General features: G+C 36.6%; 1 protein-coding gene across 1 annotated transcript; it reads right to left on the bottom strand.

Annotated features, from left to right (window-relative positions):
* Positions 1 to 600: 600 nt before the first annotated feature.
* LHX8 (LIM homeobox 8) lies at positions 601 to 24517 on the bottom strand. The gene is made up of 8 exons (XM_005893463.3): positions 24392 to 24517; positions 23866 to 24027; positions 19872 to 19993; positions 17589 to 17809; positions 16978 to 17081; positions 12316 to 12411; positions 5597 to 5780; positions 601 to 1265 (listed from the first exon to the last, which is right to left on the bottom strand). Exons 1-8 carry the CDS (start codon positions 24464 to 24466, stop codon positions 1189 to 1191), a joined length of 1041 nt encoding a protein of 346 aa, XP_005893525.2. The 5' UTR covers positions 24467 to 24517; the 3' UTR covers positions 601 to 1188.
* Positions 24518 to 24824: the final 307 nt, after the last annotated feature.

Here is a 24824-nt window from a genome sequence, read left to right on the forward strand (position 1 = left end):
GAAGTAAGTACTGATTAAATTCTTTAAATCCAAAAATTAGTGAGGGTGGCACTACTTACTTTTGTAATTCCGAGACAAGTGTCCACTGCTACATAGGATAAAGTCCTGAGGTTTAGATTTCAGCTCTCAATCACAATCCCTAAAGAGGGTTCACTAGGAAGAAAAAGTAAAGAGTCTCTGCTCTAGAAGCATTGATCACAAACTCCAAATATTTCTTGTCCTCCTTTTTCAACCCTTAAGAAATACATTCTAATGGCCCACATTTCATTTCTGGCTTGGGACACCCCAAAAGGTCATTTTGAAAAGCACTCTGCCTTTTCTTTCACATTAATTTTATTAACTAGTTCAAAAGAGACAATTTGCCAAATGAGATACTTTCATGTGTTCTTGAGTAAGCGCAATCATCCACAAATAAGTTTCCTATTAAAATGTACTCACAACAAAGCTCAAAACAAAATGACTTTTAAAAGTAAAAGTTGTTATTATATGTGTAAGAGGCTGAAGTCAACTTACTGCTGAAAATACACACACAAAAAGGATAAACTGGTTGAAACTTTCACAAGAATGAAAAATGTTTAATAAACTTAGAATGGTGGGCTTATTAAACTATAGTGTTATTTACAGCCATAGTTCATCAACCACAAACACAATAATGTGTTTGCATGGCATGCTACAACAGAAGCTTTATTCAGTTCATTCAGAAAACATTGGCAAAATAAATTTCAATTGCAAATTCACAGATACAAGCTTCAAAGTATAAAGTTGTATATAACAAAAAATACAGGTAATATTTATAACAATAACTTACAGATACAAACTAATGATAAACTACAATTTCACAAAGGATTGTAAACATTTTGCACACTTGTCAGTCCTTTCTTTTAGGCAAAGTGCTCTTTTGATGACAAATAAATTAACAGATACACACTTGAGTGAACTATTTTCATACAATACAAAAAAAAAGTTTTGATTTATTTTCTTCTTGTAAACATAAGTTTTACAAAAAATGAAGAATCTATAAAAGTGTCTTGCAGGCCAACTAGAGATACATACCTGGGCAGCAAAGTGATGTTGGAAATGCTTTGGGTGTTAAATAAAAAATTAACATTAATATATTTTCAATGGTATTTTATACATAACAAATGACAAGTTTATATCCTTAATCATTTCTATCCCTGAAAAAAGGAATTAGGTATGACTTATTGGCAGTTGTGTAATTGAATGGGGTAACAAGGGCTGGAGTCCAAGAGTTGTTGGTGAATGAGCTACAAAATAGAAAGAAATTTGTGGATCAGTTTTGTACGGTAAATAAAACTGACTTAAAAACAAACAAAAAACAATCCAAGGCAAAGTCCTCTCACTACTGATTATAGCTGAGGGCACCAAGCTATTCCACTGACCTCAGCAGAAGCATTAACTTATTCAGCATAGTGAGTATAATATTACGAGAATCCAGGAATGGTTTACTCCAAAATCTTTATTTTGGGACCCAAGCTTTTGCCACTTTAAAGTCCTCCATCCATACCCCATTCACTGCACTTTACCCTGCAGCCAGAAACATACCACCTTCGTCTACAGAGAAATTGCCAAATTTCATATGAAGTTTCCTCTATAGGGTGACTCCTGCCCCAAATTCCCGTTTATGGATGTTTAACTGCCTCTTTCCTAAGCATACATGAAAACACATTTGACTCAGGCAACACAACAGTCACTCATGTGAACACACACAATTTTAATCCTAGCGTAGGTAAATGGCAACAATGATACAGGCTCTGATTTTTACTTTAACCAAACCTTAAAATGAACTTTTCACTCTCAGCAAAGACTATGCTGCTTCAAACTAAACGTCCTTCTAAGAGCAACTAAGAAAGCCGGACAAAATTTTTGAAAAGCTGTTTGAAGGCATCTGAAAGATACCAAGGCAGTGAGAGTTCACAAAGCCAAGTCCTAGAGAAGGAAGGAAATAAAATGAGGCTACTTTTCCTCCACAAGTGTAAAGACAATTTTAAAAGAAAATGAGTGCCTAGGAGGCTGAGAAGTTTAGCAGAGTTTTCAGGAGTTAGACTTTGGGTGGTGGGGAACAAATACGAAGGACCAGGTAACACTGAAGAGAAGCCCTCATTAAAAACAATACACACAAAACAAAACACAAGTTTTGGGGTTATCCCAAAAGGCTACTGCCAAGAAGTGGTGACCCAGAAACATGCCAGCCTTTGTGAGAACTGATGTCTGATTGGATTAAGTGGGTCTTCCCCTGACCTAACTCCCTGCCAATGGCAAAACTAAATTCTCTCTGGTGGAAAATATCCCATTCAGAGCTTCAAATTATTTCTAGTTTTCATACCTCACATCTGAAGTGCAATAAAAAAGTAACAAGGCAAATACGACATGACTAAAAACAAAGAGGGAAAAACAATAGAATAGATTGCGAAAATATCCAGATATTGGAGTTGTCAGGTATGAACTTTAAAATAACTATAATATAACAATTGTATTAGGGAATAAAGTGATAACAGAGATAATTCTGGTATAGAAATAAAAACTATATAAAAGAATGAAATGGAAATTCTAAAAACTGAAAACAATAACTGAAATTAAGACCTCAGCAAGTGAGTTTTACAGCATATACAGAGAGAGAATTAGTGAACTGGAATACAGGTCAGAAGAAAATATCTAGTCCAGAACATGGAAGATCAAAAGGCTAGAAAATATGGGCTTTTTCAGTAATAGCAGAAATAATATTTGAAGATACAGAAAGTTTGTATAAGCAAATACATCAAACTTTCATATTCAAGAAGCATAGGCACATTCTACAAAACTTAAAACCAAGCACAAAGAGAAAAGCTGGGGGAAAAGGACATTCACTTTTAAAGAAACAAGAATAAGACCCATAGCTGACTTCAACAGTAAGTGGTATCAAGTCAATTAACTATATTCTAAATAACAGAAACAATGGAAGAAACTATTTTATTCATATGTCAAAGTGCTGAAAGAAAATAGCTGTAAACCCAGATTTCCACATATAAAGGAAAAACCATTTACAATTAACTGCATCAAAACAAAAACCTATTAAAAAAACCTAACAAAAGATGTGCAAGGTTCCTAAACAGAAAACTCCAGAATATAAGAGAGCATTTGAAGGTGACCTAAATAAACAGAAAGATAGACTAAGATCATGGTTTGGAAGACAATATTATTAAGATGGTGGTTTCCTACAAACTGATTTAATAGATGACATGAAAATCTCAACTATTTTCTCTTTTTTTGTTGGAAAAAATTATGGGAACAGAAAGGGTCAAGAAGAGGCAATACAAACTTAAACAATAAAATAGGATAACATGTATTACTGGATATCAAGAATTATATATCCAGCATTAGTAAAACAATTAGGTATGGATACAGAAATGGACCAGTAAAACAGAATAGTATGTACTAAGTCCCTTCAGTCACACCCAACTCTTTGTGACCCCATGGACAGTAGCCCTCTAGGCTCTTCTAAGGGTACAGAAGTTGACATATAAACTATATAGACACTTGGTTTATGACAAATGTAGCACAGAAAATCAGCTGGGAAATTGGTACTTTCATAAACAAAGACTTTGTCCTTATTTTACACTACATAGAAAATTCAATTCTAGATGGACTGTAAATCTAAATGTCAAGGTAAAACATGGTTAGTGAAGTTTGTAGAAGATACCATAGGAGGAATATATGACAAAGGTCCATTTGGTCAAAGTTATGGTTTTTCCAGTGGTCATGTATGTATGTGAGAATTGGACCAAAGAGAAAGCTGAGAACCAAAGAATTGATGCTTTCAAACTGTGGTGTTAGAGAAGACTTTTGAGAGTCCCTTGGATAGCAAGGAGATCAAACCAGTCAATCCTAAAGTAAATCAGTACTGAATATTCATTAGAAGGACTGACATTGAAGCTCCAATACTTTGGCTACCTGATGTAAAGAACTGAGTCATTGGAAAAGACCCGATGCTGGGAAAGACTGAAGGCAGGAGAAGGGGATGACAGAGGATGAGATGGTTGGATGGTATCACTGACTCAATGGACATGAGTTTGAGCAAGCTTTGGGAGTTGGTGATGGACAGGGAGGCCTGGAGTGCTGCAGTCCATGAGGTCGCTAAGAGTCAGACACGACTGAGCGGCTGAACTGAACTGATAGGAATATCTTCATTATCTTTGAGTAGGAACAATTTCTTGAACAGCTCATAAAAAAAGCATTCCTCATGAAGGAATAAAACTGATGAACTACATTAAAATTAGGAACTTGTGCTCTATAAAACATACCCTTAAGAGAGTAATACATATAATTATGAAAAAACTGATCTATATGCAATACACAGCCAAAATTAGCACAAATCAAGGAAAAACAAAACAGACAAGCCAACAGACCAATAAGCAAAAGACATGAACAGGTACTTCACAAAAATTAAAAAAAAAACAAATATACAAATGCCCAAAGAAAAAATACTCAGGCTCATCAGTGATGAGGGAAAAGCAAATGAAAATAATGAGATGGCACTATACAACCACTAAGCTGGCTAAATTAAGAGGTCACACCACATCAAGTGCTGGAGAGGATGTAGAGCACCTTGAACTCTCATGTGCTGGTGGTCAGAGTGTATATTGGTTCAAGCAGTATCAGAAACTTTTTGGCAGAATCAACTAAGATTGAACATATGTGTAGTCAGGACCCTATATGCTACTCTTAGCATATATGTACTAAATAAAACTGTGAATTAATCTGCACCCAAAGGCGTGTATAATGAGGCCCATAGCATCATATACATAAAAGCCCAAACCGGAAATAAAATGAATGCCTACCAACCCTAAGTGGATAATGGTATCCTACAGTGGAATTTTGTATAACAATGAAACAAATCACTGATTCTTGCAACAATACAAAGGAATCTCACAAACATTACAGTTGAAAGCAGTGAGACACAGAATACATTCTGCAAGGTTTGATTTATATAAAGCTCAACAACAGGCAAAACCAGGACACGATTTTGGAAGTCCAGGCAATGTTACTTTGGAGGAAGAGGATAATGAGTGGGAGGGGACATAGGAGAAGCTTCTGAGGTGCTAATTACATCCTACTACTGCCTCTGGGTAGTATTTACACGGATATGTTGATTTTATTAATTCATCAAGTTGAATACTTATGTGTGTACTTTTCTACATGTACATTTTACTTCAATAAAAAAGTTTCTTTAACAAAATTAAGTAAACCTCAATCTAAAAATCTGAGGGTGACTACTGTCTCTGACCATACGAAAATAAATTATTCAAATATTTATCAGGTCAAAACAAAACGAATGTTTTTTCTAAGTAAAAATCAAGCACTATCTATGAGTCATTATGAATATCTGTATTTTAGCTGTAAAGTGAGTGCTTTGCATGCCCCTTAAAAGGTTGTCACAGAAGAAGGTTGGATAGTTCTTCTCCCTACTGCATCCCTCTCCCACAGTATTTTTCAGCTACTACTGAGGTAATATTTCAAAATGTGAATCCTATTAACAATATAATATGAGAAGGTATGAGTGATTGTTTGAAAGGCAGCTGTTAAATGTTAGGATACCTACCATCCATATAACTATGCAGTGCAGTTAACATCGTCCCATCTTGGGGCACATATGCAGAATAAGCCATTTCTTCTAACATGGGTGGAGACAGTCTGGAGGGTGGCACTGCTGTGACTGGGGCAGAGGAGGAGTGATTAGGACTGACATGTTTCTTGTGGCGTGCTCTACAGTTCTGAAACCATACCTGAGAGAGGAGAAGAGCAACAGTAGCTATGTCACATAGCAGCTGAGTACAATACCAGTTCAATACTACAAAGGATGCAACTCTACCATATAAGCACAGCATAAATCTAAAGAAGCTTTCTTTAAAACAGAGTTCTGTAGACACAAGAGAAATAATTTTGCAGTTATCAACAGTCATTTTCTTTGCTCAAATAATAATTATCTGATGATTTAATTTAAAACTGGTTTTATAATAAGCCAGCATCTTCCAAAATAAAAATGGGGGAGGGGATTCAAAATTTCAGAAAAGTTTCCTTGATTCTCCTACTGACATTTGGGACAAAAAGAAAAATGGAAAAAACCCTTTCATCAGAAATTTTTTAAAAATACACTACTCACTGTATTCTCAGACACCTGCTGGACTTATTTGAAATCCATTTTCAAATGATTAAAATCCCCACTGAGAACTTAAAGCTTTCTACAAACCTCTTGATTCAGTTATTCCAGTCTCTTGGTAACCTGCTGAGTTCAATTTCTCTTAGTAAATACATAGGCTATTCTCTAAGAAGCATGTTGAAGTCAGGTTTACAGTAAGAAACAACTGGCAATATTTAAGTAGAATAAAATGCAAACATATCCACTGGTGAAACAGTTCACCAAATGTAAAGAGCTAACCACTTTGTTGTCCACTCCATCACAGAAATAAAGGAAGTTCTGGGTTAAGCAGAATTTTACATGCAGGTCAGGGTAAACAAGTCTAGACCACCCAGAATGCTTCCAGTAACTAAGCTACCCTCATGTGAACTTCTTGCACTTAGATATAACCTGCCTACAGAGTGTTCCTCTATTGAAATATTACAGCATTTATTTGCTATCACTCCAAACAACTCTGTCATAAGAAGACAGAGAAGTGGAGGGATTAAAACTTTATAAGGAAATTAGGATAAGAACATTTGGGGATCAAGGGAGAAGGCCAGGGGCATAAGTCTCTGCCCAGGACTGGCAGGCTGTTAGTTGATGACTCAAGGGAATCAGGGCTGAACAATGCAGAACAGAGGGCTGAATAAAAATGATTTATTAAAAAGTTGGCCTGACTTCAAAAGGCATACCTTGTTATCCTTGGGACTCATAAACAGAGGTATAAACTCAAGGGGTTAAAACCAAAGGAAAATGGGTCTGAGCAGGTGGCTGAGGGGTAGCATCTAAGGAGTATCTCAGGAATAAGCGTAGGCATGTATCAAGGAAAATGATGTAGTTACAGCCTTATCACCCATGTTCCGGGGCAGCAGTGAGACTCGGGTATCTGTACAGAGATTTCATCCAGAGTCTTCAGTCACAGCTCCCTTTACAGGCTCCTGAACAACAGGTGCCACTGCCGTCACCCAGCCAGCCAAGAAGACACACTCACACATTCTCCAACTTTTAACCAGGGACAGCTGCCACCTGCCTTTTCCCCTGACACTGCCCAGAAGACAGGCACCCCAGAGGACTACATTAACCTAAAACACACGGCACTACAATTCCCAGAGTTTCTTCAAGGTGTCTTATGTCTCCAATAAATTATATATTAGGTGGAAAATACTCAGTTATTTTTTTAAAGAATTTCAGACTTTGGAAATAAATATGAAGATAGCCTGATGTTAACAGTAGAATAACTACCTTAATGTGATTCAGATACCCCCTAGAAAAAAATCAACAGGTAATTAAGCAAAGAGTTTTGAAAACACAAAGTATCATGTAACCTGCACATTTAAATAAAGCTGAAGATTTTAGGCATCAGAAAACTTCTGACATGAGGGCTATCTAGCTTGAGGAACGAAATACAAGTCCTTTTGATTCTCCTTGCTGCTGCTGCTAAGTCGCTTCAGTCGTGTCCGACTCTGTGAGACCCCAGAGATGGCAGCCCATCAGGCTCCCCCGTCCCTGGGATTCTCCAGGCAAGAACACTGGAATGGGTTGCCATTTCCTTCTCCAATGCATGAAAGTGAAAAGTGAAAGTGAAGTTGCTCAGTCATGTCCGACACCTAACGACCCCATGGACTACAGCCTACCAGGCTCCTCCGTCCATGGGATTTTCCAGGCAAGAGTACTGGAGTGGGGTGCCGTTGCCTTCTCCTTGATTCTCCTTACTGACTTAAAATTTCCTCTTGCTTTGCAAACCTCTAACAGAGTTAAAATTTCTTCTAAGTAAGATACTTTTAAAAATCTAAGCTGTAAATTGTAAAATACATAAGCTGAAAGCAGGCCACATAGACATTCTGTAAAAGAAAAGACTAGTGCATTATATCAATCTCTTAGAAAACCCAAAAGGCCAAATAAAAGAATTTAATGTATGAAAAAGATGTAATTTTAAATGACTGAGAAATTAGAGCTGGCACAGAATGGATTAGAGAAAGCTACCTAATCATTTGGGGGGAAAAAAAGAAAAATCTCAACTTTACAACATGTAACCAAAAGTCCATTACAAATAAATAAGGGTTTAGATATAAATAATTGGGAAAATGTTTATTGAAACAAAAGCCAATGTCGATATACTTCTCTAGGTGAAGCAAGAAAAAGACCAAAGCTATCAGAAAAAATATATGAAGAGATCTGAATATAAAACAATGTAAAATTTCTATGTAGTAAAAATAAATGAAAAGGCAATTGATGAACTATGAAAGTTTAACATGATAAATAATAAAAATCAATAGGATAAAGAGAAAAGAAATAACCCAATATAAAAATCAGCTAAAAAATACATTTTTAATCACAATATAAGTAAACATATTAAGGTTTATTGATAATAAAAGAAAGATAAATAAAAACAATGATATTTTCTTACTGGCAATTGGAAAGGATGTAAAAGAATGATAGTTTTTAGGATTTATCTACTTTGAGGAAAGAGAAATTTCATATGTAGGTTCTGGGAGAATAAATTGATTATGAACTTTATCCAAGGTGAATTTTGTACTATCAGTCAAAGCCTCTTATAATGTTTTTATCTTTTGACTCAATAATCTCACTTCTAGAAATTTATCCTATATACACCACTGAATAAATGCACAAAGTATATACACAATGTTCTTCATTGTAGCATTTTTATGATGTAAAAAAATTCAAAATAAACTAAATAAATTATATAGCAATACAAAGGATGTGTATTTTAATATAGAAAGAGAACTCCAAGCACACTGGGAGAAACAGGAATGTTTTATCATGTTTCTGTAAGATATACAACTCATAATTCAACTTTGTGAAAGGATATGTGAGCAGTGATTTTATCTGGATGTAGACTGTTAAAAGTAAAATCACCCATCCTTGTTCTGTGATTTCAGCTCAGTGATGATCTGCTCTGTTACAATGTCTCACTATGCAGACTTTCAGGGCTTCCCTGGAGGCTCAGATGGTAAAGAATCTGCCTGCAATGCAGGAGATCCAGGTTTGTTACCTGGATTGGGAAGATCCCCTGGAGAAGGAAATAGCTACCCACTACAGTATTCTTGCCTGGAGAACTCCATGGACAGAAGAACCAGGTGGGCTACAGTCCACGGGTCGCAGAGAGTCACACAAAACTGAGCGACTAATAATTTTCACTTTCATGTAGACTTTAGCTAGTAAAGGTGAGATCTGTAATAATATCCTGTATAGGACCAGTATTTCCACCTAATATTTGGGTAACCTAGTTTGCATATAAGAATTGAGGCCTAGTAAATCTCTTTTCTTTACCATTTCTAATGTGTGCTCAATGCTAAGAAGTAGCTGGGCAAAGAGGTTCTGACCACTATTTGAGTTCACAGTAATTAATCCTTCAAAAATACTGTAAAGGACTATATATTTGAGTTGTTAGTACTCCTTTGCCATCTTATTAAAATATTTAACTCTTACATATTAAAAGCCACCACCCAACAATATACTCTCCAGGTTCTAGGGCTTGGAATGTAGTTAACTTTCTCATAATACTGGTGACCTAAATACCTGGAAATTATAAGAGAGATGTCTGTCTGGGGTTCTTACTTCTTCAAATAATAAAGAAAGCTCTCAGAAAATCTTCCATTTTCCTTTGCTTCCAACTTCAAAGTAATCTAAAACATAATAACCATGAATCTGACTTAGCTACAGCAATCACTGTCACTGAATGTATAGTCTTTAGATTATGAGGACCCCCTCAGACCACTGAGTTGGAACTACCTCAACAAAGGAAGTTTCACTTCCACGTAAAGGAAACTCACCACCTCAATGGTGTGTGCTAGTTGCTTAGTCATGCCCGACTCTATGTGACTCCATGGACTGTAACCCGCCAGGCTCCTCTGTCCATAGGATTCTCCAGGCAAGAATACTGAAGTGGGTTGCCAAGCCTCCTTTAGAGGATCTTCCTGACCCAGGGATTGAACCCATGTCTCCTGCACTGGCAGGCAGTTTCTTTACCAGTAGTGCTCAGTGGTAGCCAATGCCAATTTTGTAGACTTGCATACTGAGAAAATTCTTCACTGTGAGTGAAATCTGTTTTTCTTCTACATTCCCTCACAGAGACATGATCCTGCCGCCTTTCATAACCATTTAAAGACACCTGTTTATACTCTTCCTTCCCTTACCATCTCTGGATCTTTTCTCCAGATAAAAATCCCTGTTGCTGTTAATAACAGCACATGATTTCCAGACTTTCTTGACCTTAATCTTCCTCTAAGGGAGCACTCTTTTCACACTGGTTCCTTGTTAGCCCCTTTCTAGAATCTGGCACTCTGAGACAAACACAATACCCTGGACATCTGAAAGTACTGAGGTTATGGGACTTGCCGCCTCAGACAGCCTCATTACACTGAACTTAACCAAATCCACTGCAAATCTAGGTCTTCAGAGAAGCTGAGGTATCATCAGGTCTCTCCCACTGACTTCTTGGAATAAATGATCTTTTAATTATGAAATACTTCAGGCCTAATAGAAATAAACTGAATAAACACCTGTTTACCCACCAGCAAATTTAAGAAATAAAACATTATAATTCAGTGTTAGACTTAACTGTTTTTCCCCACTGAAAGTCATCTTACAGTCACTTGCATCATTACTCTGCTATACCTTTTTAACCTTAAATATTATTTAAAATTGTTTTCCATTTCCCTAATCGAAGGGAAATATAAGATCCTGATACAGTTGACCACCTCCATCTTGAATCTACCTCAGTCCTTGGGCTTCCATGATGCTTCATACACTAGACTCATTCCTTGGTTCTGGCTGTGATGGTCTAGTTCAAACAGCTTGCTCCATAAAGTTCATTCTTCAGTTTTTACTGTCCACAGTGTCTCTATAAAGGAGCTAGTTTCATGAGTCTTGTTCATCCTTTGTAAAGGTTGCTCAGTTGTGTCCAACTCTTTGTGATCCCATGGACTGTAGGCTGCCAGGCTCTGTCCATGGAATTCTCCAGGCCAGAATACTGGAGTGGGTAGCCATTCCCTTCTCCAGGGGATCTTCCCAACTCAGGCATCAAACCCAGGTCTCCTGCACTGTAGGTGGATTCTTTACTTTCTGAGCCACCAGGGAAGTGTATCCATGGAAATGGTGTTTCATCCTTTAAAATACCGGTTTACATGCTCAACTGCCACCATCATTGCCTGATAATCAGAGCTGGAAAAGGAATTCATCTCCCTCCCAACTTCCGAACCCACATTTTAAAAAACCTGTTTTAATAGGTTTTAATTTAAAACCTGTTTTAATTTAACCTATTTTAATAGTCCTGTCAGTAATACCATTTCCATGGATACTTTGACTTCAAATATAAGTCATCTTTGATGTCTCTCTGCTTCACCATTATTGCGTCCAGGTCGTTTTCCTTGTCTCTCTTGCATCCAGTGCCTGCCATTAGTCTTCAGTCGATAAAATGTTTCAGAATGAATTTGAGGCCACCAGCTGTCTCTTTTTGAAAAATCATTATTTTGCTGGGCATCACACCTAATCTGTCAATCTCCATGTAGCCTCTCCCAACTCTAAGTCTCCCTATGTACTGTCACCAGTCCTTTCTTCCTAAAAATACATATCATGGTTTTCTCCTACTCACAAGCAAACTTGATATTCACAGGCCTCTTCAAATTCAGCTCAAACAACTCTATTTCCCACAATTTGCAAACATAAATTTTATCTTCCAACAAATTTGCTCTAACTTATCCTTCCCTACTTTTGTTTACATCATTCCTTCTACCTGGATCTTTAATAAAGGTCATCAACATTGCCCACCCCCTGTACACACACACATCCACATACACAATCATAGAAAAGTAGAAACAATTCTGGCTTCAGAAACAGATCTAGCTTCAAACCGTAGTTGTCTTTTTAGCCTTAGGATCTTAGGCTTGCTCTGAGCAATGAATGAAGTAACTTCTGCAAAGAGCTGTCTAACAAATGGTAGCCTGGATCATGCAGGCTAATTAATTATCAGGCTTTTTAAAAAACTGATTTAGAATGTGAAGAGATCTAAAATGAGAAGCTAATGCTTTGACATTTCTATGCACACACCCACAATGTACACTTATAAAAACCTAGAATAGAACTTTTAGTATCTCTTGATTAACCTTTAAAATAGTCACCTGTATCACACGTCTGCTCAAGCCTGTCCTTTCTGCCAGTTTCTGGAGAGTCTGTGCATCTGGGTTGTTGTCCTGAGCAAACTGTGCTTGCATAACCTGTTTTTTTAAAAAATGTAGGTAGTAAATAGTAAATAGCTAAAAATAAGAAGCTCAATCTTCTGAACTTTGATGACAGGAGAGATAAGGCATGCACAAGAAAATGGAGTACTTGTATTTTACTACTTGAAAATCAATACAGAGAAGTGTATATCAATAAAAAGAATGCATATTATATAAAATTATGCACAAGTTGCTATGCTCAAATCTTTAAAAAAATAAATTTCAACATAAAAAACTTGTTTCTCAACTATGCTGTTAAAAATAAGCTCACCTTTTCTTCCATTCTTACAACCCACAAAAAATGCATAAAAGTCTATTTACTATTTTTTCCATTTTGTTAAAAATTACTAGCATTAAGCAATTTTTAAAAATATAAAAATCATATCTTTGACCTCTATTCAACTAAACAGGTTCAAGGCCCCTACATCAATTTTTATTAGTATGAAAATAGTAGACAGTGCAACAGATTGCACTCCACTTAATTGCAATTACTCCATCATTCCTTGTTTCGACACTTGTTCTATGCAAAGGAACATCTGGGACCTTAAAAGAGAGATACTCATCAGTCTATTGCATAAGAATTTCCTGAGATCTAAACATTCATAGATCGAAAAGCTCCCAGGTGATTCTGTTGTGAACCTTTGGATTGGAACCTGGCCTCAGCTTCCTGGGAGAAAGATATATGCATGCCAACAATACAACTTAAAGTGAGATGCATGGAGTGAAGGAGGAGGAGGAAGAGGAGCTCCAGAATAAAAGCACAAGCAAAGGGCTTTAGATTCCTTCAGAAAAGGAAGTAATGGGAATCAAGCAAGATATTTGAATTTTATTACTATTAAAAGTCAATAGAGGGAAGTATAAAATATAAAGAAAGTATTATAAGAATGAGAGAGTGGAGCCTAGCATCCAAATGATTGTGCATGTCCTGGGCATGGGATGGGGGTAATCTACCTAACCTAAAGTCCTGCTGACCCTGACATCATTTCCAACAGTCAAGATTAACTGCATTCTTTACTATGTTCCTCAAATAATACCATCTTCTGCCACTGCATTTGTCACCAGGTAGTTAGCTAATTTGCTAGCAAGTCGAGCTCTTCATAGCAGAAAGTGAGTTTCTGGAGGGCAAAGGGAATGTCTTATCCATTATATCTGGAGATAATGCAAGATTAACTGAATGAACCTCCACAATGTGCAGAAAATCCGAAGATAGTGTGGAGAAAAAGATCAATGTTGTTCTGAGAAACCTTATGAGGTTTAAAAATTATGTATTTTTTCAGTTAAGTTCTCACTGATAGAGACTCTTCCAGAATAAGGCACTCCTGGCTTCCAGTCCAATATACTTGTCCACATACTTGCTGTAAACTAGCACTTGTACTTTTGCTTTTAAAAATGGGCAGAAACAGCCTAAAAGTTTATTATCACGCCCAGTTTGCTTCATTCTTCCTCTCCTACTCCAAATGTGTTACTTTAATATCTTCATGTGCAAATAGTTGTGTTTATATGTAGTTGAGCATGTAACATCCAAAAGAGAAAAAAAGAATGAACAAATTAATGTCTTTGTTTTTTTAATTTTTTCAAGGAGAAAAGCTGAACAGCTATTTATTTGTAATGTCATTATAGATAATTTATAAAACAAAAAACATATGCTCTTCACAAATGCATTTCAAATTCACAAGTTTAATAATGGAACCAAATTACATTTACTAAAGCAATTTCTCATTAAGGAATAAAGGAAAACTTAAATCAACACTGATGGTTTACAACTGGAATATGCTAACGGAAAAGTAAGATGTATTCATCAGTGTTTAGTCTCACAAAAGAATCCTTTTAATTTCGACTTGGTTTCATTGCTTTCCAGTTACTATTGATGCCAAAAATCTACCCTATTCCTCTTCTGAGCTATTTAAAATGGTCAAGGATCTAGCCTCTGTAGACACATCATTTTAAAGCCAGAAAGTCTACCAAAAATGTCAAGAGTCTGCATAGTAGCAGCTGACCAACTTAATCTGAAAGTAGATTAAAGTAGGTGCTAACCCTGGCATGTTTAACATTAATAATCATTGAGCAAGTACTTCCAACTACAATAAGCAAACCATAATATTGGCAGGAACTTTTAAAATACAATTTATACAAATGAGACAATATTTGAAATATTTTTGCCAACACAGAATAGTCTATTTTGTAAGTGTTAAACTATTTTTTTCTTCTCATAATTTTCTAAAGAATTTGGGAAGTTTGTTTGTTCCTCATACTTTAACTCTTCTAAGTCCAAGCAAGGTACTGTATGAATAGTCTTGACTTACTGATCACCTATATTTTATTATTTTGCTAAATTCAAGCACTACTTAAATAATTAGCTTTCTGAAAAGTAGGACAATTTAACAATGAGGTACATGGCCTGATTTATTAAAACTCTGGTAAAGTATAATGATGCAATTTATCCTAGATACCTAAGCAACAAAGAACACTTGAGGACAAGAGTATGCCTCATTGTTTCAGTTATTCCTGGCATAGGTAGATGCTAATAAACACTGAATAAATGAGAACATGCTTAGAAAGAATATAATTTCTGCCTTCATTTTTAAAACCTATGATTCTGGTATAAATTTTTAAAAACTCATGATTCAGATCACATTTTCATATAATAATGCATGGCTTAAGTAGTTTTTATGCACATTTGCAATTTAAAACTATAAAGCCATCTTCAAGATTCAGAATCTCACTCTTGTTTTAGCTGCCACAGCCGTTAAATGGAGTCTTAGTAAAGCACAGTTCTACTCATGGTCTCCTGGGAGGCTAAGGAAAATTAAAAGACCAGAAGTTTGGAAAGTAGGGTCCAAATCTCTTCTCTGCCATTCCCATGGTTGTCTGCCTTGGGGGAGTCCCTGCAGTTCTTGGATGAATTGTAAGAGATGAAAGAAGATAACGTACAGGAAATTATCTGGCAAAGACTTGGTAAACAAAGACCTCCACAAATATTATTCCCTTTCTATTTAATTAGTATCTATATTTTCCAGATGAGATTGTACATATCTACCTAAGAGTTGCTTCAAATTTTCAGTTACCCTTTTACTAATAAATTTTTATATCAAATTAAAGTTATCGGTCTTATGACTATTAAAATTATGGCCAGTCTTTCATGGAAACAGCCCACTTTATACACAGAACATATTTATATTAGAGATTATATTTTAGCTACTGGGTGTTTTGCTACCAGGTCTCCCACAGGTACACGTATCCCCTAACCTGGGGCTTTACGTGATTTTCATGATAACCAAATGAAGCACCCAGAAAAACAAGCTTCAAACAGATATTTCTTTCAGCTGCCTTACCTTCCATTTTCTACTTACTATGTAGGCGATGCCTGAATTAAGGAATCAAAAATAATTTTCTGGAATTTTTTTAAAGGATGGATCTAGATTTTAAAGCTAGATTGCTTTTCAGTGACATTAAGGTCCTTTGGGATATTTCTTTCATATCAAGGCTTCTTTCTTAATCATTGTCAAAACAAATATTCTCTCATACTGCATTCATCTTACATACTGACAAGTATTAGAATACTATCAGTGATTTTTCAAAAAATTACCTTCATTCATTTATTAACATTGTATAAATATCCTCTAAAGTCTGAGCTAAGATGGATACTATGTGTAAAGCACCTAGCCATACTTACATGGTAGGTGCTCAATAAATGTTACCTCACCTTAACATAAAGCAAATACTTCAGTCACACTAATCTTTTAGAAAATGATTTATCTGAAAAAAAAATGCCAGAAATAAATCACTGTGTGTACAGACTTAAATATAAAGCAAAGAGTAATTATTTCATTATTTTCCTGACTATAAAAATAGAAGTTATGATAATTATATTTAGGGCAACTAAGTTGAAAATAATCCTTCCATTTTCAGGGAACATAATCAAACTTTAGCATCAAATTATAGAATTACTCCCTCTACCCCCTTTAAAAACAAGGAAAGGTCTACTTGATTGCAGTCAATCAGTAGATTTCCATTTATGGTAAGGCATTTTCAATTCCTTCCTACTCGGAAAATCTACAATCTTGTCTATTAAAAGACTCAATGCAGTTTGTTAAAAAGATGAACACATCAGAGTCCCACAGACCCACATACTGAATGTCTCTTTCTGTTAAGTGTCCCAAAATGTTCTGTCTTCTATTAAAATTACATGTAGTAACATAAATACCTAGGTTAAAGTAATTTTTTTCAGGAAGTCAAGACAGAGCAACATTTTGTTTGCACCTTGATGTTAATGTTAACAGACGTCAGGGAGACAAACTTGCATAAGCTCACATCATACCACAACTCTTGGAATATTGCAATAGGATATTTGGAATAGGGCAATGTTTTCATACACTCAACAAGTCAATTTGCACAAAAAGCACAGACTAACCTTTTTGAAAAAATAAAAATGTTTTAAGACAGAATAGACATTGCTTTTTGTTTGGCTTTTGTTAGTTTTGGTGTTTTTTGTTTATTGGGGTTTTTTCTTTTTCTTTTTGGTGGAAAAGGACTTCAAAAACTCAAATTCATTGTCATGTCTACCTGGAGCTGATCTGCTGTAAAGCTGGTCCGAGCTCTTTTTGCTGGTTTTGGATGATTAACATCTTGCTCTGTAAGGAGGGCGCCTTCAACACTAATTCCATTACCTGCATTTAAAAAACACACCAAACGTGTTGGTAACTCAAATGGGGGCAGTCATACAATAATAGGTTTCTTGCATCTCTTGGCTTGGTATGAAACTGTATACATCTTCTGGTTTGCCAAATCCCGTAAGATTTAGAACATACTAGAAGCATAATGTAGAAACAACATTTCATTTGTAGGCTTATATATTTAGCCAAAAGTGCACCAAGTTGAAAGTGCACATCTAAGGCTCATCCTTTAAAAGGCAAACACAAGGAAACAACTGGTTACAAAAAGCAAAACAGAACCCTAAACTCAAGGCTGCTTCCTGAGAATATGGCACAAGGCAAATACATACCCAATGGCTTTTCTTATAAATAAACAGATGGAGACCATCACTAACAGTAGAGGGCTTAATGAGTTTCACCACAATTACACTGCACAAAATAATGCTTTAAGAGAAAAAAATCATTTTTATCCCTGTGTTCACTGTCCCAAAAGATTCAAAAGTATTTTAAGTATATATTTACCATTTTCCACTTCTCTTTTTAAATTATCCAGCATGCAGTCATAATGCACTCTGCAGAGGACTTTCTCTTCCACTAAAGCAAACTCCTCTCCCGTGGAAAGTTGTCTTTTGCAAGAAAAGCAGGCAAAGCATGCCAAATGATAGACATTCCCCTTGGCCCTCCGGACCCAGTCAGTAGAATGGATATGCCTCCCACAGCGAGAGCAGCGAGTTCCATACCTTCTACATAAATGGGGGACGGGGAAGGGTGAAGAGTTAATGCTTGGTGAGATATTCATCATAGGATTAAACTAACACATTATATTACTCATTGGATTAACCCAAGTATTTAAATCTTTTGAAAATGAAACAGGAATCAATTATTTTTTAAAAGTCAATATGGTAAGCAGCAGCAAGACTTGAGATGGGATCATAATTCAAACCTGTTTAGAAAACAAAACTTCTCATTGTTACTCTAGAGGAGGATAGGATTTTTTCTTTTAAAATAAATGAAATATGAGTTTCAATATCCTTTTGTAACAAATATCAGGACATTTATAAATTATCTAGAGACTCAACATAACACACATACACCCTCCAAACTGAAAAAACTAAAAGTACAAAGTGATACCATTGAAGATATAAATAATGATGTCTTAAAGCCAAGCTGAGACAATTAGGAAATGCTTTAAACTTTTTTAAAAAGTTAAAACATTTAAAATTGATATTATCAAAGAATGACTAGAACAAAAATTGTTCACTCTGGTGCGTGAGGAAGGAAAATTCAGAAATGCTTCCTTTGGTAAACAAGCTCTTGCATTACCATCCACAAGAGGCGGAGAAATATTACCTAAAACTTTTAGACACATTTCTGGACATTAAATGCAAGTTAATCTTAACAAAATGCCAGCTGTAAAGATTTCCTTTTTCTCTCAGTCCTTGTGATACTCTGTCATATCTCCTACCACAACTGCAGTCATAGCCTGGCATATCCCCACTAAACTAGAAAAGTATATGTGTCTGTGTCTATTCATTAACATATCTTTAGAGGTATTGCTAGTTTTTAAGTTAATCTGAATCATAAAAATTAAGTTTTGAATATAGTAAAATACAAGGTATTTAAAAAATCCTGAAGAACTAGACTTGTAAAAAGTCCCTGAAAACAAACATTTCAAGCAGCTTTAAATTACAAAAAAAAAAAAAAAAAAATTAAGATTAGCGTACCCTATGTGAAAAAGGAGGCAAATTGCTACTGTTTTTGAGGAAACAGAAAGCAAACCTGATGAGAAATATATGACTTGGGTAATTATAAAATCCTATGATTTTATAAAATAAAGGACTCTAGGTTTCGTGAAGTGCTTTAACTTGCCTAGCAATTTTATTCAAATCAATCACTAAACTCTTAATCAGTTTTTGAAATTGAGTATAAACAACATAATTAGTATTACAAACTTCATTATGTAGTATTAACTTCCCAATTTCACAATGAAAATTCTTCTTCCTTTGGAAATGCAAATAAAGGAAAATGGTGATAATTTTAAAAAGTCATGCTTAAGGATGATTTCAATTTTGAGATAGCTATCCATTAAGAATTGAATTCTATCCTTGAGGAAATTTTCCATTTAAATGATTATAAAGAGACCAGGCAGAGAAAATGTTACATTTAATACCATAGGCAAATATAATTGCACAAATATCAAAGAACAGACAAAAGAAACAGAATTTTTAGTCAGGTTATGTAATTAGACTTGGTGTATTTCTGATACCGGAATGGTCAATTCTTCTGAATAATATGGTTTATCACAGTTTTCAAACTGCTGGCATTTTATAGGTATATTATAGGGGGTCATTCTATAATAAACTGGTAAAAGCTCAATAACACTTTTGATTTTTTCCCCCTATAATTACTTCATTTTGTCTTACTACTCTACCTGAACAAAGAGCATTGCTATAATAAGTCACCTTATATTTCATACTTCACATTCCTGCCCAGCAAAGAAGCTTCCCTGTTTATAATACCTAAAACTTTCATTTGCCAAGGTAGAAAGAATTATTCAAAGATATTTTTATATACTGGGTTCCTAAAACATATAAATATGCTAATTTTGTTTTAATCCAATTTACCTCAAAAATATAAAGCATTCTCATTTTGAAATCTGTTGTATAAGAAAAAGTGGATAAATAAATAATAACCTGGTCCAGTAAATAAAACTGGACAAGAAAGCCTATTTATAAAATTCTCTTTGTGTAAATAATTTCTTGGTGTATCTACTTACTAAAAAAAACAAAAGAAGTTTCAGTGTACCTGAAATAATCAAGTTTGCAGAAAATGTCTTTGTCTTTAATATAACAGCTGGTGTGCCTTCCTAAGGAGGTCCTGCAGACGCTGCAGGAGAGACACCGGACATGCCAGCACAGGTCGTTCACCTGTGAAGAAAAAAGGGGCCAAATGAGAAGCCATTCTAACACCACACTTAAGAGTATCCTTCCTTGGTTTTCTGTATCAGGCAATTTTAAAAGCTAGCCCCTTAATATTTTAACACATGCATTGAATGTTTCCATCTAAGAGGTATCATTTACATAAATACGCATCTAGATATACTCTCTTTTAGATTTCAGCCAGAAAAATCACAACAGCATATTCTATACTTTGTGTTTATTTTTTAAATATAATTTTGAAAAATTCAAGCATTTTTTTAAAAAAATCAAATGTCCATTCTATTTTTTTTTTAAAATCAACATCTATGAACATAGGGAAACTTTTGGTCACTTTAAGTCCTACATATTGGTTTTATAATTTTTCCTTGACCAAATTCTTCGCACCATAACACATGGTAACTAAAGATTTCAAGCCACATACCTTCTCAATCTACTTTTCAGCCAAATAATTATAAACTATTCACTAGTTACAGTGAAAAAGAAAATGGAAAAAAGCTTTGTAAGATAAATACTTACCCTTGTAAAGAAGCCAGGCAATTCATTTCTCTTACAAAACAGACACTGCTAAGGTAGATTTAGATGTTGATATGGCAGAAGCCCTGGCTCCCACCTAACATTAAATAACCAAAACATAAAGCACTGGTAACCCTACTTTAACGATTTGGTCATTAAAGGAAAAAATAAATCTATTATAAGTGGTTCTAAAAAGGCACACAAGTATTGTTTGTCATTTATACTTAGTAAGACATTTTATTTTATAAAATGCATTAATAAATCATAGCACTTTACATTGTAAATAGGGGTATGAAATACTGTCGGATGAGTGGACAAATCATACAAACCCTCACCTTAAACAGTTGCCATCATACTATAAGCTGCATACCTTTAGCCTTCAGGAATGAAGATGTGTACTGAACTGAATTTGCCTATCATGCAAGCTCCTAAAGTTTGCCCTTGTTAAATGGGCACAAGAACTTGGTTTAGCTTGATTAAATTTCATTTAAAAGAATAGCAATAATGCAAAAACAGCAGTTACATTGTACAAATGGATCTAATGCCTAATATAGGAATTAGGAAATTGGAAAAAATGGGAAATTTTTAAAAACAGCTTTTGCTACACTATTTCATAATAAAGACAATCCTGTCCAATGATTCTATTATGTTAGCACTACTGTTCAACATGTTTTACTGTGACATGAAATATAAAAAGTACTGTGAAGCTGAAGAAGAAAGTTTCACTGGCTTCTAATTAGTTATGTGCCTCTTTCCAAAGCACTGATGATTTTAGTGAAATTTTAAGTTTTGGTTTTTCTATAAAAGAACATGCTCACCATACAAGAAAATAGGGAAAATAGCAATGGAAAACAACTGGAAAAAAATCTGAGGAAACCAAAATTTAAAAAATTAACAATCGTGATTGCTGTCATGGATATAGAGATGCATTTTCTTTTTTTTTTTTTCCCCCTCAAATGGGTCCAATTAAATTAGAGTTGAGAAGTACAGGCTTCCATTAGTATTCCACTGTTTAAGGCCTCTGCATTTTGATCTTATCCAGGCTTTTTTTCTTTTTAAACCCAGGATAGATGCAGTCTTCAAGGCAGAGTCATGGTCATTCTCTAGTTCCCTAAAGCCAGATGTAATTCCTGGTCTGCCACCTTTCCTCAAAGTTTACTAAAAAAACAAAACAAAACAAAAACCTGCTTCATCTTCTTTTTCTTTTCCAGAGAGGAAAATAAAGTGAACAGAAAAAAATTCTGGAGACTATAAGCCTTTCCTGATGGCTAGCATTCATCCAATCTCTGTATGTATACATATATAGAATCAATCCAAAAAAAAAAAATCACTCAAACGACAGGGCACTGAAGTATCACATGGGGCAACAGACGCAGCTAACTCTTCTCACATTTTTGTTCTAACTCCATTTTACTTGCCTCATGATATGGTGTTTTTCTATATTAAACAGTTACATCCTCAAATATTCTATTTAACAATTATTTTTTCACCAGTGACTTGAACTGAACTCAAACTTATCTGGAAGAATATGCACTCAAAATGGTGGTGGCGGGGGAGTTGAGAACTCAAGAGTTTTTATATAAAGTGTCAAACTTTTGTTAGTTTCCTATATGAAGACAGTTTTCTTGCACGTCTACTAATATGTACTTATGCATACTTGTACATATACTAAAGAGTAAACTAGTAAACTAAGACTGTATGTAGAAGACTTCATTGGGAGCACACCAGTCCTATTACAAAGGAAAGCTTAAAAAAAAAAACTGATATAATTTAGACTGTTTTATACAAATATATATCTGATATATAAACATATGTTAACATATAAAAGACGAACGCTAGAAACGATTATCTATGTCAGAGGATATGTTAAGAGTCACTTCAAGCTTTTTTCTTTTTCCTCTCTAATATGAAGTGGGTCCATTATACATCCATTCAGAAATATTCTGAAAGATAAAGCTAATTCACTAAGAGAGCTCAAGAAAGGAAGAAGCTAGTTTTGATTCAAAAGATGGTTTTGAAATATTCAAAGAGGTTCAGGTCTAGAAACACTGAAATGGGAATCTTAAGAATGCAGATTTAAAGAGAAAGCCATGCTAACTTGCCAGCCTTAAGAATCAACCACTAATTAAGTAACTTAGTTACTTTTTAAACAGTTTTCACCAAAACTCCTTTTGGTACTTTATCTTAGTTGTATCTACAGGGTATCATTCCAACTTTCCAGATGAAGCAGTTCTGTATGCTGAGGCAGAAATTTAAAGAAACTCACAAACTTGCTTTCTGAATTCATATTCTACATAATGAATTCTTTTGAGAAACTAGGTGGGGGATGGTGGTGGTGGGGAAAATGGAAAGTGGTTTGCTACTAATTTAGTGTAGGAGAGATCATTATTTTAAACAGTGGTTTAAAAAACACTATTGAAGTTGAAATTCCATGATATTAGGATTAAAACACAGGGGATTAAAACATCATAGTTGATGTTTTTGATAGTATGATCCTTCATACAATGACATGGATAACTGGCCTGCCAGAATTTGTACTCCAAAACTCCCCCACAATATCTTGAGAGAAGTAAAACAAATTAAGACAGACAGTCAACTCTCAAACCACCACTTGAAGCACTTCATCCTAGGCATTTTTGTTTCTTTTTGTTTTGTCTAACTTCACATCAATTTCCATTGCCCTCCTAAGCACTGGAGATGACGTTAAAAAAAAAAAAAATCACTGAGTGGCCCTGAAGTATTAAATCTTAGTAAGAGGAGGAAAATATTGAAAATGGTTTTTATTTAAATGGTAGTATGAATTTTATTTTGGAAAAGCATCAGGTTAGTGTAAATAAACATAAGACTATATAAAAAATATCTGTCTAGAAAAGACTCTTTAAGGCACTTCACAGTGGTTCTCACCAAAGGAGACACTGAAAAGGGAAAATCGGTCAACATATACAGACTTGGAACCCTCATAAGCAGGCAGACCCCTGAGTGTTATTGCGGGTTATAACCCGAGGCTCAGTAAAAATAATTAGGCAGGACCCTGTTTCCAGAAAGGATAAGGATTTCCCCACTTCCGTTCCTCTACAAGTAGGTGGCTGGCTCCAGTTCATTCACCCGGGTATCGGCACCCCTCGACCACACACACAAGCAGTTTTGCAACAACAGGGGGTATTCTAAGATTTCTTCTCCCACTTTTTCCCACCTTATGAGTTGCTCTTGACTGGGCGGTTGTACTAAGAAAGTCTACAACCTCGAGCGAGAACTTGAGTGGAAAAGAAGGGGAAAATAAACTTTTCTCCTTCCCCAGAGCTCCCCGGGGAACCGCGCTTGCCTTGGGCCTCGCGGCTCCGCCCTACCTTGAGAAGGTACTTGTCCACGATCTCCAGGCCGCAGCTGCTGCACACACACTTGCCAGGAGGGCAGACGGAGCCCGAGGCCATGGACCGGGGCGAGGACGACGGGGACAGCGGGGCCGAGGAGGAGCACGAGTCCTCGTCCCCCACTCCCTCGGGGCTCACCTGCAGGAAGCCACGAGGCGCGGTCTCAGGCGGTTCTAGACCCCTCCTCCTCTTCCCATCCCAAAGACCCGCGGGGGCTCCCTCACCTCCTCCCCTCCCTTCCCCCAAGCCACCCCCAGTGCCTGATGTCCCGCTCCTCGCCCTCCCTGGGGTCCAGGCTCCCACGGCGCAGTCGCCGGGGCTGCAGACCCCTGACCTCAAAGTCCTGGGGTGCCTGGCGGCTCAGCCCAGCCCGCCTCAGATCCCTCCCCTTCCACCGGCTCCTCGAGGGCCCACAGTTGAGCCCGGGAAGGAACTCTGGGATAGCAGCCCTCCGTTCTGGGCCGCCTCTCCAGGGCCAGCTCCCGGGGCCCTACCCACTCACCAGCCCCTCTTCCCCGGCGCCTTTCCGAGTCCTCCCGGCCGCCAGGGCTGCAGTCCGCCCGCACTCCTCCGACATGAGACCCTGGCACTGAGGAGGTGAGAGCCGGGAAGTGGAGAGGAACAGAGACCAGAAGTTCAGAGTCGGCACGTGCAGCCCGGAGCTTCAGCTTCTCCGCACGCGGGGCGAACTAATGAAGGCCCCGGCGCGCTGGGCCCCACAGGCAGCCGTCTGGGCGCCTGGGCCCGCGCGGCTGCGGGCGAGCGGACGGCGGCGCAGCCCTAGAGCGCAGCGAGGCGGCCAAGGGAGCTCCGGGGGCTCGCCCGGCGCGCCGCCGCGCTCTCCGGGCTACGGGTCCCCAGTGCTCACCGGAGCACGCCGGTTCCCCGCCCCCCTGCCAGGGGTAACGAGTTAATAACAATCATCCCCGCACAAA

This window comes from Bos mutus, chromosome 3 (genome assembly GCF_027580195.1).
Source record: "Bos mutus isolate GX-2022 chromosome 3, NWIPB_WYAK_1.1, whole genome shotgun sequence".
NCBI classification, from domain to species: domain Eukaryota; kingdom Metazoa; phylum Chordata; class Mammalia; order Artiodactyla; family Bovidae; genus Bos; species Bos mutus.